General features: G+C 41.2%; 1 protein-coding gene across 4 annotated transcripts in view; it reads right to left on the minus strand.

The window, feature by feature from the left end:
• Nucleotides 1–15,446, minus strand: part of FARP1 (FERM, ARH/RhoGEF and pleckstrin domain protein 1) — a 217,516-nt gene that overhangs the window by 70,854 nt on the left and 131,216 nt on the right. For all 4 annotated transcript variants that reach the window (XM_075741088.1, XM_075741077.1, XM_075741067.1 and 1 more), the window contains exon 3: nt 669–773. In XM_075741088.1, the coding sequence (XP_075597203.1) occupies nt 669–773 (105 nt within the window). The remainder of the gene's footprint in view (nt 1–668; nt 774–15,446) is intronic.

Consider the following 15,446-nt stretch of genomic DNA (forward strand, 5'->3'; position numbering starts at 1 on the left):
AAAACAAACTTCAGAAAGAAAGTCATTAGAGACTGAGAAGTCATTAGCCTTTGGCTTTCTCTGCTACATGATACTGTTTCTACCCTAGAAGTATTACTGCAATGCCTCAGTGTTGCTGGCAGCTATTCTCAGAGTCCAAAGTGTCAGAACCAGGACACCTGCCTGTGCCACATAGCTCCCCAGGCAGGACCTTCATCAATTTATTCATTTTTTTTGTTCTAGATTTCTTTTTGATTAACCTCATTATATTTTATCTATCAATTTTCTTGCCCCATGGTGTTCTTCATGGAACTGTCACAATCATTGAATCTTCTCTGTCTGCAGAGAAATATTTTACTATTCCTGCACTCCAAATGAAGCAGGACTGTAAAATCAGAGTTGAGACTCTGCAAGAGTCCAGCCTTTGGCTTCTCTACTGCAACTGATAAAGATAAAATGCTTTTCCAACTTGTCTCTGAACTGGCTGCTACTTTCAACACAGATGAAATCTGACAGGAGTAATCAGGTTTTAAAAACATTTCTTCAACTCCAGCAGGCAAGAACATTTTTTAAAAAGAGTCCTTTTTTTCCTTTTGGAGTTGAGGATCAAACATAATTAAGGAGCAGGAGGAGAGACTAATAGTGTTTATGTAGATGAAAATCAGCTGAAAATTAATCCTTTTACATACCATCATCTTTTTATGATCTGGAAACTCAAGGCCAAAATAGTCGCCTTCAACAAGGTTCAAGTGGTTGCAAACAGCATCATGCAGAACTTTCCCCGGAGCTCTTTGCTGTAAGAAGAAAAAGAAAGCCTAGGGTTACAAAGATGCTTTTAATTAGTGGCAGAAAAATTACTGGGCTAAGAAATTGTCCAGCAAACAACACTGTCAAAACAGTTTACAAAATCAGTGGATATTCCAACCGTACCCATGGGGCAGTTGACAATAATTACATTAGTTTTAAAGCTACAGAAAATACCAATCCATGCCTGGATGACAGCTCAGAATCCATCTTTAGTGCATTTTTATTTTTTAGGGAAAAATACCATGAAATAGAAAAGGTAAAAGTGGGGGACTTGAGATATAGTTTTCTTATGTCTGCCAAGGCTAATTTCTACTGTGAGTTTTGCAAGACAGCTATTTCATCCCATGGCCCTTCGAGCTGTGTCAGGTGGTGCTACCCACATCTGTGTACAAAATACTGAAACCAAAACGCTCGACGACAGACCTGCCATACAAAATGCAAGGGTTTAAGGATTTCCTGGACACTGCTTGATACGCAACAGGCTCAAGTCCTGGGTTCTGACTACATAGGGGCTTATCTTGAGCCTCCTGCTGTGAGGCACTGAGGCTGGTCGCAGCCCGTCTGTGCCACCCCAACAGTTGTTGAGTAATTCGGAGGAGTCAAGAGCAGCCATTTCCTTCCACACACTGAAAGTCTGGTCTATAAAGACCAGATGTTCTAGCCCAATATTAGCTCCCAGAGCCACTGCTTTGCTGATTGTAAGGATTCTTCTCATCAGCACGTCAGTTAAATCCACACCTGCAGCAAATACTGTAAATTACAGCTCACCAGCAAGTCTTCAGCAAAAAACACTGTTTCTGTATAAAAAGGCCAATCACTGAAATCAAATATTTTTGTTCCTTGGACAAAGGCACCTATTTTAACTCAAGAGGCCCTGAAACACTCATTTCAGAACAAATAATAACCCATTAAACTGCACAAACTCCACCGTTACAAGACACCCATCGCACCCCGGACAAATGCCCTTGCAACTCAACCTACAGACTGGCCCTTTCCCTGTCTGCCTAGTAAATAATTACCGGAGCAAAATAAAACAGTGGTAACCAAGCGAAGAAAAGAAAACCATTAAAGGCAGGCAGTCCAGCCAGCCTGGCTCAAACCTAGGCCTGAACCCAGGTCCTGGCATCTCCAGGCAGTGCCCCTACCAACAGGCTACTTGCTGGTGGGCAGCTGCTCAAGCCCACCTCCTCCCAGATATCACAGAATCACAGACTGGTTTGGGTTGGAAGGGACCTCAAAGATCATCTAGATCCAACCCCCCTGCCATGGGCAGGGACACCCTCCACTAGACCAGGTTGCCCAAAGCCCCATCCAACCTGGCCTTGAACACTGCCAGGGAGGGGGCATCCACAGCTTCTCTGGGCAACCTGTTCCAGTGCCTCACCACCCTCACAGGGAAGAATTTCTTCCTAATATCCAACCTAAATCTACCCTCTTTCAGCTTAAGGCCATTCCCCCTTGTCCTGTCACTCCATGCCCTTGTAAACAGTCCCTCTCCAGCTTTCACTATGCAGTTAGTTTTCACTGGGATACTAAAAAACAAATCCCCAGCTTTTTTCCACCTAGGGCAATACCTGTTTCCAGTCACAACCCTAAGTACAAAGCATCTTTCCAAAGGCAATTTATCTAACATTGTCTAATATGAATTATGAAAAGTAAATACTCAGTAGCGAGGCTTACATCACAGAAATTGAAAGGATGATGTATTTCTAGGGAAGGCACAGGACAGATGTGCCACCGCAGTGGCACTGCCACCCCGGTGATGCAGGACACGATGACTGAACCCTTCAACACTGGCTGGTTTTGAAAGTTGGAAGGGAAAAGCCAAGCTCACCTCACAGGAACTTGCTGAGCAGGTTTTTGCCCAACACAGTCCCAGTGCCTATGCCACCAGGAAGCAATGTTCACTTAGGTTGTTTTATTAACCGTTTGTTAATGTCAGCTGTAGCAAACATTAGCCTCAGGAATACTGTCAGAAAACCCATCAAGAATGATTACAGATAGGATATGATTGCTAGGTTTTTTAAGCATTCATCATAACCAACTTTACAGTAACTAAAATAATTTATACCAAAATGCCAAATAAGAGGATACAGCGAGGGCAAGGAAAAAAAGACATCTATTTTTCTAGACAGAGCATTTTTGATCTGATGTAATGCCATCCAAAATAACTCTCAAGTCCAAATATATTTAAATACACTCACTTCACATTCTCCAGCTTCATTAAACCAAAAGCATTCCCAATGATCACGCCCAGCCCGCACCGGTCATGGTTTTTCTAACAGAAAGCTTCCCACATTTTCTACTCCATCTACCGTTGTACGTAGGCGCATCCAAACATACATTGTCTCTTAATGAAAGAGCTTCCCAGTAAGTGCATTTCATTTGAGGCAACAGAATAATATTAAAAAGACATTAGATCAGTGTAATAATGATAGTAGTTTACTGCTCTGAAAATACACCTACGAATGATTTAGCAAATGGTCCTGCTCCCAAACTAGTCTCAGGCCTCCTCAGTTTGGCTGGGGCGGCTAGAGAGCAGAAGGATGTGTTTAACAGCCACCCACACAGCAAGAGGCAGAGGATATTTGCTTTTATTCAAGTGCACAACCAGAAACATGGAAACGTTCCTGTGCATATGTATGTATATGTCTTACTAAAGTACCTGATGGACTCCTATCTGGCAAAAACCAAACTCATCATTCCTCACAGGAAATAAATATGCCTCTGGCAACATGGAGATTTTTGACCAACGGGAAAAGAAAACAGAGAGCCCACCTGCACCATCACACCACCCAAGGTTAGCTAAGGAAAACAAGCCTGTCTGATCTCAGACCACAAGTAAAAGCAGCTGATTAAAACCTGCTGAGTGTTTTCATAAAGTTTTTTTTCTTATATGCATTTAGACGATGGAACGGCATTCTTGTAGCATTTATGTCACTTGATATTTTTTCTGGAGTGTGCCTCAGTAACATGAAATGCTTCTTACTCAAGTATTTGTATATAAGATTATTATTTTAAACCCATCTTAGCTTTGATCAGTCTACCTCAAAATAAAATCTGACAGTTTATTCAAGGGAAACGCGGTGCATATAAAATCTGCTGAGATTTAAAGCCTGATGACAATCCAGTCTTGCAGGACCAGAAGGAGAAGTACAACATCCACAAAAGCAGGAACTCTCCGGTCTCCCAGAGATGTTGATTCAGTGCAGTTCCATGACATCCCTACTAAAAAATTTAAACACAATAAATTAAAATCTCAGTCTGCTGGGTATGGAAGCAAACCAGCAGTCACTCAGGTCACAGCAAACATGAGCTGACAGAGAAAGCATTCAGGAATGAGTGCGCCACACCAATGACATCATCCATAGCCAACAGTTGCATCTGCCTTGAATGTGGTTGCAAGGCCTATGGGACAACAGAAGATTTCTCCAGAACTTGGAAGACATTTTCCAAATATCAAGTGTGGCCCTGCTGCCACACCTCACACAGCAAGCACAAAGTAAGCTTCATCAGCTCCTGCCCCATGGTCCCGCAGCTGCACCCATGTCCCATGAGCCACAGGTTGGATGCTTTCCCTGCTCCACGCTGGCATGGGTCTGAGCCATGGGGGCCCATGAGCCCCCCAAAATAGCTACACATGCGTGTAAGGCTGCAGGGTGGGGAAAGGCTGCACTACAGCATACACTATAGGAGGGCTTTTCCTTACCACAGTGAGAAAGCAGAGGCCCAGTACGTGACCACCATGAAAGCCTCACACACAGGGATGAGGGAAGGTCATCAATGTGGCCAAATGTGGAGAACACGGGAAAGGAGAGCCAGGAGACCGATCTGCTCTCCCTGAGCATCATCGAATGAGAGTTCATAACAGTGAGGGGAAAAACTGACCTGAAGGTGAAGGTCAAAGGAGGAGGACATGGCATACAAGTGGGACACTGACATGGAAGATCCCACGACGAAGGCTGGTGGCAAGACTACACCTCCAGACTCTTCACTACCACAGATGCCACAGTGTGAGGTAGCGCAGGAAAAGAAACAGGAGAGTACGGTACACTGGTGGAATACAGCCGTGGGAAGGCCACGTGCAACACCCAGGAGCTGGGAAGCAGCTGCAGTGGGTGGCAGTCCCCTGCTCCTGTTGATAGCCAGATTCTTGTATGATCAATGAAGATGCAGCTCCGGAGGGCAATTCTTCCTACCCCAACAAAACAGCCATCTGACCACATTGGCAAGGAACTTTTCCTTAGCAGTACAGCTGTACTATTTCACTCCTGACGACAAGGAGCCCGGACACCTGTGTTACAGGGTTCATTTTAGATGAGGCGAATACCAGCTGCACCGACAGCAGAGAATTACTATTATTCTCTTGAGGTGGTATTTAGTTACACTAAAATAACATTATAAATTCATTGCAGCGAAAAGAAGCTCACTGGTTTCCAGCTACACATCCTTATTGCTTAATGCGTTTTGAACCGGCCTTTCATTTAGCTCTGTGAAATCACATTTAAAAAGTCACTTTACATTTTCAGGGAACGTCAGGCCACTAAGTTCTAAATTATGAATAATGTGCATCACCACATTTAGCTGCAAGCTATGAAGGTACCCAAAGTAGCCTGCTTTACACACTGTGCATTCAACATTTGCTGTCTGCTCATTATTTCAGTCCTACTCAGTTCACCCTCCCTTTACTCCTACCAAAATCCAAAACAGTATGTTGCTTATGATCTTCCAGTGGTGAATATTTTAATAGTTTCAACAATTCTTTAATGTTTTAGCGATCACCAATCATTAAAAAAAAATCTCCCTCTACGTACTTGTTTAGACCATTATTTAGCACAGACTGCAATACAGATCTTTTTAAAGAAAGAAAGTGCATAGCAATATCTGGAAGATATTCAGGACTTTAAAAGAAGTGAGTTTGGACATATTCCTCTACCCTCCCAGCTAATTTGTCAATTATTTCACAAACTGTCTACCAAAAAAAAGAGTGTCTGTATAGGATCAAATAGCAATTTTACCATTTTTTATCTGTCTAGCCAACTAATCTCTGAGCTCAGATTGAACAGATCTTTAATTGAAAGGCTTTTGTTCATTTGTTTGTTTTTACATTAACAAGCAGTAATACCAGGTTAAAAAACAAAATAAAATGAGCACTTTCTTTGGAACATCTGAAAAATATAAGTTCCATCAGTGTTTTGCTCAAAGTAAGACAGCTTCATGTGGCAGCACAGACTATTCTGTTTTCCTTTTCTTCCTCAAAACTGCTACAAATGGATCAGAAAAAAAGTTGGTGGGTTGTGTTGTTTTTTTTTTTTAATTACACTTGCTTGTGCCTTAGTAACAGCTGATAAGAAGAGAAAGTAAGTCCTTTATGTTCATCTAAAAGAAAAAGGTACCTTCATCATTCACACCTGCCACAATATAAAGGCAGACGTTTCCTCCACTAATGCCTTGTTCCTGTCAAATTTGGAGTGCTCAAAAATGAAATGTGACAATTTGGTCAAGCTAAATATTTTATAAAGACTTAAATATTATATTGTACAAACCTTAAAATTGTATTTGTTCTTTTGTGGGAAACCACCCTGAAAACCCCTTCTACTTCAGATCAGTCTGATTCCCAAATTATTTTTATACTCCAGTTTAACAAGTGCATTGAAATGATAGTGAAAACTTCACCCAGTATTTTCATTACGATTTCTGAAGTCATACACAGTCATAATCAATACTGAAAATAACAACCCCACATTCTTAACAGCATGAATTTTCTCAGTTATTCAAAGCTGTTAAAAATTATGCATGTATCTACAGCTCTGAAAGGAAAAAAACCACCACACCAACAAGCGTTCATGATAAGCAAACAGTATAAAAATAACCTTAAAGATGAGATTGAGCATCAGGGTTCTTAAACAAATAACCATGCCAGAAATTTATGCTTCAAAGGAGGCTTGAAAACTACTCACAGGAGAACAATGCTGTCAGCATCCGAAGACAAATTTCATATTTTAAACAGTTCTCCTTTCTGGTGCAAAATGAAATGCGTAATTCGTATTTAGTAAAAGTCTATTGCTCGAAAGGTGGGATTAAAAGCAATAAGTACCGGTCTGAGTGTTGTTGCTCTGGACCAAACACTGCCAAGACACTTGGAGATCCTCTTGCCCTTTTTCTCCTGTGCTCCCTTTCAAAGTGTAGGTGTTAATCCTATAGGAAGGATTAGATGACTACAAAAATAGCTTTAGACTGTAACGATAGCTCTTACACCTGGGCCTACCAGTTTTTACTCTGCTGTTCAGCTTAGGCTGGGTAGGTCGGAAGTGTTGGAAGCAGCGTGATTTGTCACCCCTACATACCAGGTCAAAGCAAAGAGAAGTGACACCTTTAAAGAGAGCAGTCACACACTCCCACCACTACTTCTAAGTATGCAGATCCCCACTCTGTACCTACAGCCCCCAGGTATCCACCCCGTTTGGAGGGAGGGCGTAGAAGTGGCAAATTTTCATGATAACCCGACGGCACCTCATTCCTTTTAAGATATTTTCCAGTTGAATGTAGTTGAAGGCTCCACTCCTGGCACGCATCCCACATGCTTTTGCACAGACTGCGCACATACCATCAAAGGCAGGATCGAGGCCAAATGCAGTAACAGAATGAGTCCCTTATACTGCCTTAAAAACAGGCAATTGATCATCTGATGTGTGTGTACAATAAGACTATTTAGTGCTCCTTTCTTTCAAGATTTTAGTGGACTGCTTTCCCACTTTACACTCACCACACAAGCTGTGCTGCCTTTAATGTCAGTGCTTGCCTTCCATAGTCTCTGATGCACATTTTTACCCTTCAGTCAATTTTGCTGGTGCTGGTGTCTTTTTTAAACAGTGTGATTGTAAGATACGGTGCTTTTTACTTGAGGTGTGTTCTACTCCAAATACCTGCCCTTAAAAAAATGCAGCAGCAAAGTTAAACTCCCCCCCCCATCAGCTATGACAAACAAGACAACTTCAAAAATGGCTACTTTAGGTATGTGATTGCTAACCAAAAATCAACACAGCAAACAATTATCCAGGCAAAAAATACAAAAAAAGAAGTATTTTTAATAACTAACTCACTCACTTGCATTTCTAGCACCTTCTCCAAAAGAAACTTGCAATTTTCTACATTTGAACATACACAGATTTGTTATTGTAACCGTGCTCTGGGATTTCTGATTACCACAAACTGGCTTATGTCAAAATATTTTCTAAAATAGGCAAAAGCAAAAGGATTGCTCTGACCAGACTTTAAACTCTCTTCCAATGCCCAAAATGAACTTTACTAGAAATAGCCAACAGTAAAATTCACGTGAAAATTAAATACTTATCAGGAAAAGAAATAACTAAATAATCCTCTTTAATAGTTAAATAGTGTGGCAGGAAAAAGAAAAAGATTACTTATGAAAGCTAATGTAAATTATGATTATGAAGCTATGTTCAGTAGTGCTTCATTAAACTTTTTCTTACAACAGAGTCAGACAAATACAAAATTCAGCTACAGTAAATCCTCAGGTATCTGTACATCTCCTTAATTACAGGAAAGCTACTGGAATTGCAGGCTCTGCTCGGTCTCTTTTCACCTGGCTCATAAAATCATAGCTTTCTAACTTAATGGGCAAATACCACCCACACTGTATTATATATGCATTTCAATCTGCAAGCGAGGAAATGAAAAAAGAGATGGGCTGGGCACCTTCAGAACTGAGCCTTTCATACCACAGACCAACCTGTCATCTTCAGGTGTAATGATCCAATCATTTGATTTCTTTGCAGTTCTTACAAATGCAAACTGATATTAATACTGATTTTATTTCCCACCTTTAAATTACTCTAATTTCTACTTGACAAGGAGCCAGCAGCAACCATCACAAAGCTAGTGGAGCCCTTTGTAAAGGACAAGAAAGGGGAAGAAAGAGACAGATTCCTGTAGCCTGGAGAGTTTCCTCCTTGGGTAGCTGTAGGAACAAAATCCCACAGGAGAATTTATTTCACACATCCATCCCACTGTCATCAATGCCAAAGGAAACCTGGAACGTCTCATCAGCCAAACACCGCAAATCCTATAGACCAAAACCCATATACACATCTGTTTATTACAAGATGTTATTCATGGTGAAGCGCATTAACAAAACACTTCATGATTAGTTTACTGGCTGCTTTAGCTGTATTTACAGCATTTTAACTAGCTGATATCTAACTCTCAGTTAGAGACTACAACTGACTTTGGCTTAACTTTTCTGTACTGATTTAAAAAAAAAGACATTTGACACATATGCACCTGAAAATGACTTTATCAACTAAAAAGGGATACTCTGATCCCCTCTGCTAATGAATTCAGCTGAAAAACTTCATTGTTGTCTGCCTAACAATCCTTTAAGAAATTGTCCTGATGGGGAGAATGCATGCCTTCACATGAAACAATGAATGCTGATCTCAGTAACTCCCTAAAAATCCTAACCCCAAAACCCAGCAAACTGCAACAAGAATTCTCTGCACCAGCTAATTAGTCCTCCTGAAAAAAATCCAAACCTTGTTGCTTGTAGCCCAACCACTGCTGCTAACTTCCTTTGGATAGATGTAAAACATTTGTGGGAAATCAGTAGTGGCAGAGCGAGTCTTTTAAGTAACTGTTTAAGGCTACAAAATTTCACACAGCAACCATTCCGTTCTTGGAGACTTCCAGTGGGAAACTCTTGCCAGAGCCTCTGTTACTAAACCAAAATTGCTTTCCTTGAACATCATTTTAAACACACAGTGTGGACAAGAAAAACGAGGCGTTAAAAGAACAATGAAAAAACTTACTACTACTATGTCATCTTACTCCCTAAATTAGCTCTTGTGAACGCTGAGTCATCTCCGCCTAATTTACTAGCAAAACTATTTTGCGGCTGTTCTTTATCCCCTTAGCAAGGCAAACATCCACTGCTGGAAGAGACTATTTTCCTTTCTGAAGAGTATCGCCAGCACAATGTATTCCAGCTTCAGAGCCTTGACACTGAACGGTGAAGACTTGCGAGAACCAGAGCCAGCCCAACATGAATTTCAGATCTTGGAGTGAGTTGCAGGGCAGATGCATAAAACAATGCTTTCCTCACGATCTGAAACAAACTACTTTTTGCAAATCAAGGTGCATGCTGAAAAAGCTTCCCTGAAAAGCTATGTCTCACTGCGTGGTGTGAGAAGGGAGGGAGTCACCCCAAAGCCATCACAACTATGACACCAAAACCCTTAGTGAAGACCCAGGGGTGCCAGCAGGCACCTCTCTGACAAAGATTACCTCTGAATTATCTATGTTTAATTGACAGCCAGGGGGTGTAAGTGGACAGACTTTCCCAGCTGGGATGCCCACAGCACAAGCCCGGCGTGTGCATTGTGGGCACTGGCTTTGGAAAACACACAAGACTCGTGTTCAGAAACTAGATAGGAGTTTGATGTGAAGCTGATAGAACCTCATTTTTCAGAACGTTTTCTTTATAGAAAGCTGTTTTACTGGAGCAGGTATATACCTGTCAAATAAATGTTGATATTACTTTCCCTCCCTGCGAGCAAAAAACTGAATGAGTTTAACCCCCAGCCTCAGCGCTATTTAGCAGCACACTGTGCTCCTTGTTTCTTGGGAAGAGCTGCAACTGAGGCTCAGAACACTCATTAAAAATACCTCAGATTGAATTTCATAGCCCACAACTTTTGAAAAGGAATATAATGGCACCATTCAGTGCTTTCAGTGTAATTCAGAAGCGTAGCAGCCAGTGTGTAATTGGGGATGGAAACCCCAATCTCTGTGACAGCCCCCACCGCTTGCCTCCCACTTCACTCCTCTCTGTTGCAAGGCAAAAATTGTCTAACCACCTTCTCGGGTTTTCTTTTTTAAGATTAAGTAGTGCTTGAGAAGAAAATAAAATCATTCTATTATTCAGACCACTTTCTTCTCTGGTCTGTTTTCTTTGCCTGCTCATTTTTCCTCATTTTGTTTAGCCATAAGCAAACACTTTACTAGAATGAAGGAGTAGGCAATTCTAAAGTCATCAAATATGAAAACAGAACTCTTACAGGCAGATTGGAAACATGAGAATATGGAGTGTTATGACTACATGGGAGTTAACAACTATAAAACCAGATTGAGATGTGAAGTGGTTATTTACTATTTTTATTTGGATACATTTTAGTTTAGCCATGATTCCAGTAAAATCCTTTGAAGAAATCATTGTAATGCAAGAACTTTTAGGCTCAGAAAAAAACCCCCAACAAAACAAAAAATGAGAGATGTTCAGGCAAAATACTAAATCCTAAATCTAAAGCAAAATCAAATGTAACAAGAAAAAGCTTCAGATAATCCCTGTTCAGCCTGCATTAATCTCAACACGACTATTAATCTGAGCAAGAGCTGACACCATGTGGGATTATACATATTTTACTTTTTACTTTACAGGGGGAAGGAAAGCACATTTTGGCAATAGGATACAGAACTTTTCATGACCAGATTGCTAACCTGAAAGGACACCCTTAGATGAAGCCTTCAGGCTGTGGCTGCTGCTGACCTAATCCGCTTGGTGCCAACTGGTCTTGCAAAACCAACAAGGACTGGCTAAGGAAAAGCTTGGCTATAGCACCCTACAATTACTTCAGACTGGATGTGGATTAATCCTGGTTTTTATGTGTGAAACTGAAACAGAGATGGTCCTGAGTTCATTCCTAATGAGTAAAATTCATATGCATAAAATGTTTTTGTGGAAACAAAACGTCTAAGTGCAAAACATAAGTCTCAACAGCTATGTCATCTATAAGTACCTGAAAGGCAGAAGTTTTGGGTTGTATTTTGTCAGTCAGGTTCTCAATACCCAAGAGTTTCTTGTCTGGTCACGCAAGATCTATCACCAACCTGGCGAACTCAAACATCTCAGTAACCTCTGTATCATGGAAGTTTAGGAATTGTATCCAATATTTCTCTAAGCAGCCTCAAAAGACCTTAAGACGGAATTCACTGAGAGTCTGAACTGTCTTCTAAACATCTAAAGAAAGACACAGGAGAAAAAGCGAGAACTGTCTGTATACTTGCAGGATTTGCAACGGAAGGTATAAGGTCTGTGTTTGGTGCGTCACTATAAAGCGCTACCTTTGGTAGGACACAAACGAGAGTAGAAAGAAGAATAAGGGCAACCGGTGTAGTGGGTGTTACAATAATGGCTGCTTCTAACAATAGATTTTGGAGCCACCTGTAATGATGTAGTCAAGTCACATTTTCAAGGAAAGATAAAAAATAACTACCTCCCTTTTTAATACAGCTACACAGTTTTTCGGAATGATCCTCAGGAGCTTTTCTGGTCATTCTTTGCAGCCTGCCTGCAACTTGCAGCACCTCCTAACACAGCAGATGCTTTGAAAAATCTACCTGTGAGTCATCCCAGGTCTCTGAAAGATGAAACTGGCTCTGGATTGTAAAAATCTGATGAATGGTTATGTTAGCAAACAACACATAACTGCAGCAATCACCGGGGAGCACAAACAGAGGAGTGCACTGGAGAAACAGTGACTTAGCCTCCAGTCACTTCAAAATCCAAAGCTGCTGGGACCGACCCATATGTTGAATCTAGCATTAAACAGCAAAGCAGCGCAGACAGAGCAGAGATCTGCTTATACATTTGTGGCAAACCAGGGAAAGAAGGGATTTGTGCTTGTATCTGCGGGGCCAGGGGAGGTGGAGGGGGAAGAAAGGCCAGCAGGACTTCTAAGCTGCACATGATTTTGTCTGTTAACAGCATGAGGTAAGAGCTGGGCAAAAAGCCTCTCAGCCATCCTCAGAGTGCTTCCTCCCAACTACGAGCAAGGTTTTACTCTTACCTACGTTGAACTTGGGACATTCAACTTTGGCCTGATTTCCCACCCCTTCTGCCTATGCTGCGTGTGTGCACGCGCACATAGATACGTGCGCGTACCTTACAGAATTGCCTGTGCCTGCAGTTAACGTGCAATACTTTGGAGGAAAAGAGCTTACACCCTTCTGCCTCATTGCTCATTTAACCGTACAAAATGTTCAAGCTAAGGAGATTCCTAAGAGATCTGCTTTCTGTCACTCAGACAGAGGCCTCAAATATCAAAGGAAAGCAACACCATGTTATTATCACAAGTACATCAACACAGTCTCTGAACCACAACTTTTATGGCTTCTATTTTGTTTTAACCTGCAATACTGTTTTCTTTTATGCTCTGTTTAAAAACACGTGTTGTACAGACTTAGTTATTGTGATCTGGGCTTTGGACAGAATTGTTAAAATAAATCTTTAGGCGCGGCAGATTTACAAAGGCAAATGAGCCACTCAACTGTTTTTTCTTAAGGTCAGAGTACAGCAGTGCCATATTAGATACCACTTTGATACAGATGAGCTTTATCAGCAACAACAGGCTTCGTGGGAAACAAGCGTTCTCTGTTCAGGATACGTCAAAGAGAAGTCTTTGGGGATGTGCTATCAAAAGTCAAACATCAGGCGGACACAATGCCACTTTTTTGACCACATTTTCAGTCTTAGGTTGAACTCCTCTAGAAAGAGAGTTTTCATTCATTTAACCTTGAGGATAATGTGTGTAAAGTGGAAAAGGATTTGATTTTATCTAATTTGTGGGGTGTTTTTTTAGTGCTGAAAACCGAGTCCTCATGTGCTTAATGGCATGCATCTCATTTTAAATTTACATTTACAAATACGCTTTATTCAGTGTTAGTATTCAAGTAATTTCCAGATTCCTGGGGTATGCAAGAGCAAGACTTTTATTTACCACAGAACAACATAATTGGATGCTGTAAGTGATTATTACTGAGATGTCATTTGAGTGTATCAATAAAGATTGCCATGGAATTATTATCTGTCAGGCTTTGAGCAACTTGCCAGAAACAAACTTCTCCATCTTCTGCTTTTTATTTTAAGGGTAAGGTTAACCCCATCTAACTCTAAGCACTTAACTGAGGTGCCAAAAGCAGAACAGCAATTTTCCCATATACCTTTCTAATCAGCAGAGGGGAAATAAGCACTTTCAGACTACCAGTCAGTCAACCTAAGATCTGAATCATCCGGGAGGTGACCCCTCTTCCTCCACTATTTTGTAAACTAGAGTGACTACAGCAGGCATAAACATGTTATTGAAAGACAATTTTACATGGAAATATATTCTTTACAATATTCAAAATTAAAAAAACAAAAAAAAAAAAGACCACCACCACAAAGAGGTTCAGGTGTATTTAAAACAGAATTTTGGCTACTACAAGAAGACATTTCAGGAGATGACCAAAATAAAAGCAGTGTTCCCACTCCTTCCTTAGATGGGCTTTGAAGCTCCCCAGCAGAAAGCAAAAGGAGATAAAACTAAGCAAACGAACGTGCAAAGAGAGCACCCTGCTTGCTGAAGGTGCCTCCAGACAGAGACCAAGGCAGTGGAAGGATGGCTGCACCTGTAACAGCCAGAATTCAATACTGTCAGCTATTGCTTACCTGAGAACTATCCTCTCCCGGCCAGACACCTAAGCAGAAACGGCCATGGGCTTCTACAAAGCAGCGAGGGCCTGACTGATGAGATTGGATTTGCCAAAGCACTGAAAACGATGACACCTTTTTTTCTTACAAACATTTTTAATAGGATATAAAACCTTATAATAAACTTCAGGTATTAACCGCCACTCCCATTAAATGTTAATTGTTTAAAAGACTATGAATATCTTGAGGTAAAAGCCAGCAGAATGTTGCTTAGAATTTACCACTGATTACCTGTTACATTAATTGGCTCATCAGAAAGTTGCTCCAGATTTGTTTTTTTCCAAACTGAAAAAGGCTTTTGTACCTACTATAAGACCTAATAAATAACTTCACCCTTGCTTATTTATAAAATGTTTAGGTTATCCATATTCTCACCAACCCACAAGTGAAGTTCTGGGCCAGCACATACACATATTTTAGTCACCTCCACTGAAAATCTGTCTTGCTACCAGCTTTAGAAATTATCTTTTTTCACCATAACTTAGAGAAGTCAGACTACCCTGTCAGACTGACAATAAATCTCCACAGGGAAAGAACTTCTGTGTACAGAAGACCGCAACGGCACTGAACCATGATTACTGCTTCCACGCTTCTTGTAGCGGCCTTTCGCTCATTTTCAATCACAATGTCTCCTAATGCTTGACAAAAAACACCATGTGACTAAACAATGAAGAGCCATAACCCCGATTTGGCACTAAGGAGCCACTTCTATCAGCTCTTGCTTTTTTAGACTGCAAATATTTAGTAAATTGGGGGCTAAAATCACTCGGTACCCAACAGGTTGAGACATCGTGTTTACTCCCCCACATTGAACAAGGTCTTGGCCAGGAGAAGGGCGTAGGCTTTGCAAGATGAGAACGATACGCGGAGCCACGTGTCATGGCATCCTGCTGGCTTTTTAATTCTTACCAGCTCATCAATACTCCTCGGCAGGTTGGTACAAACTCAGTGAAGGCAGTGGCTGCTGAGTCCCAGTGGGAGACTCCTGCAGAGCACACCCTGGGGTAGATGAGGAGGTTGGCCATCATGCCCCAGATAGGCCTAAGACCTGGTGACCAAAAAAGGTGCTGCAGTTCTGCTTCTAGCCATCCAGAGATCACACCAAGAAAAAAGT

The sequence above is a fragment of the Balearica regulorum genome, chromosome 1, assembly GCF_011004875.1.
Source record: "Balearica regulorum gibbericeps isolate bBalReg1 chromosome 1, bBalReg1.pri, whole genome shotgun sequence".
NCBI classification, from domain to species: Eukaryota; Metazoa; Chordata; class Aves; order Gruiformes; family Gruidae; genus Balearica; species Balearica regulorum.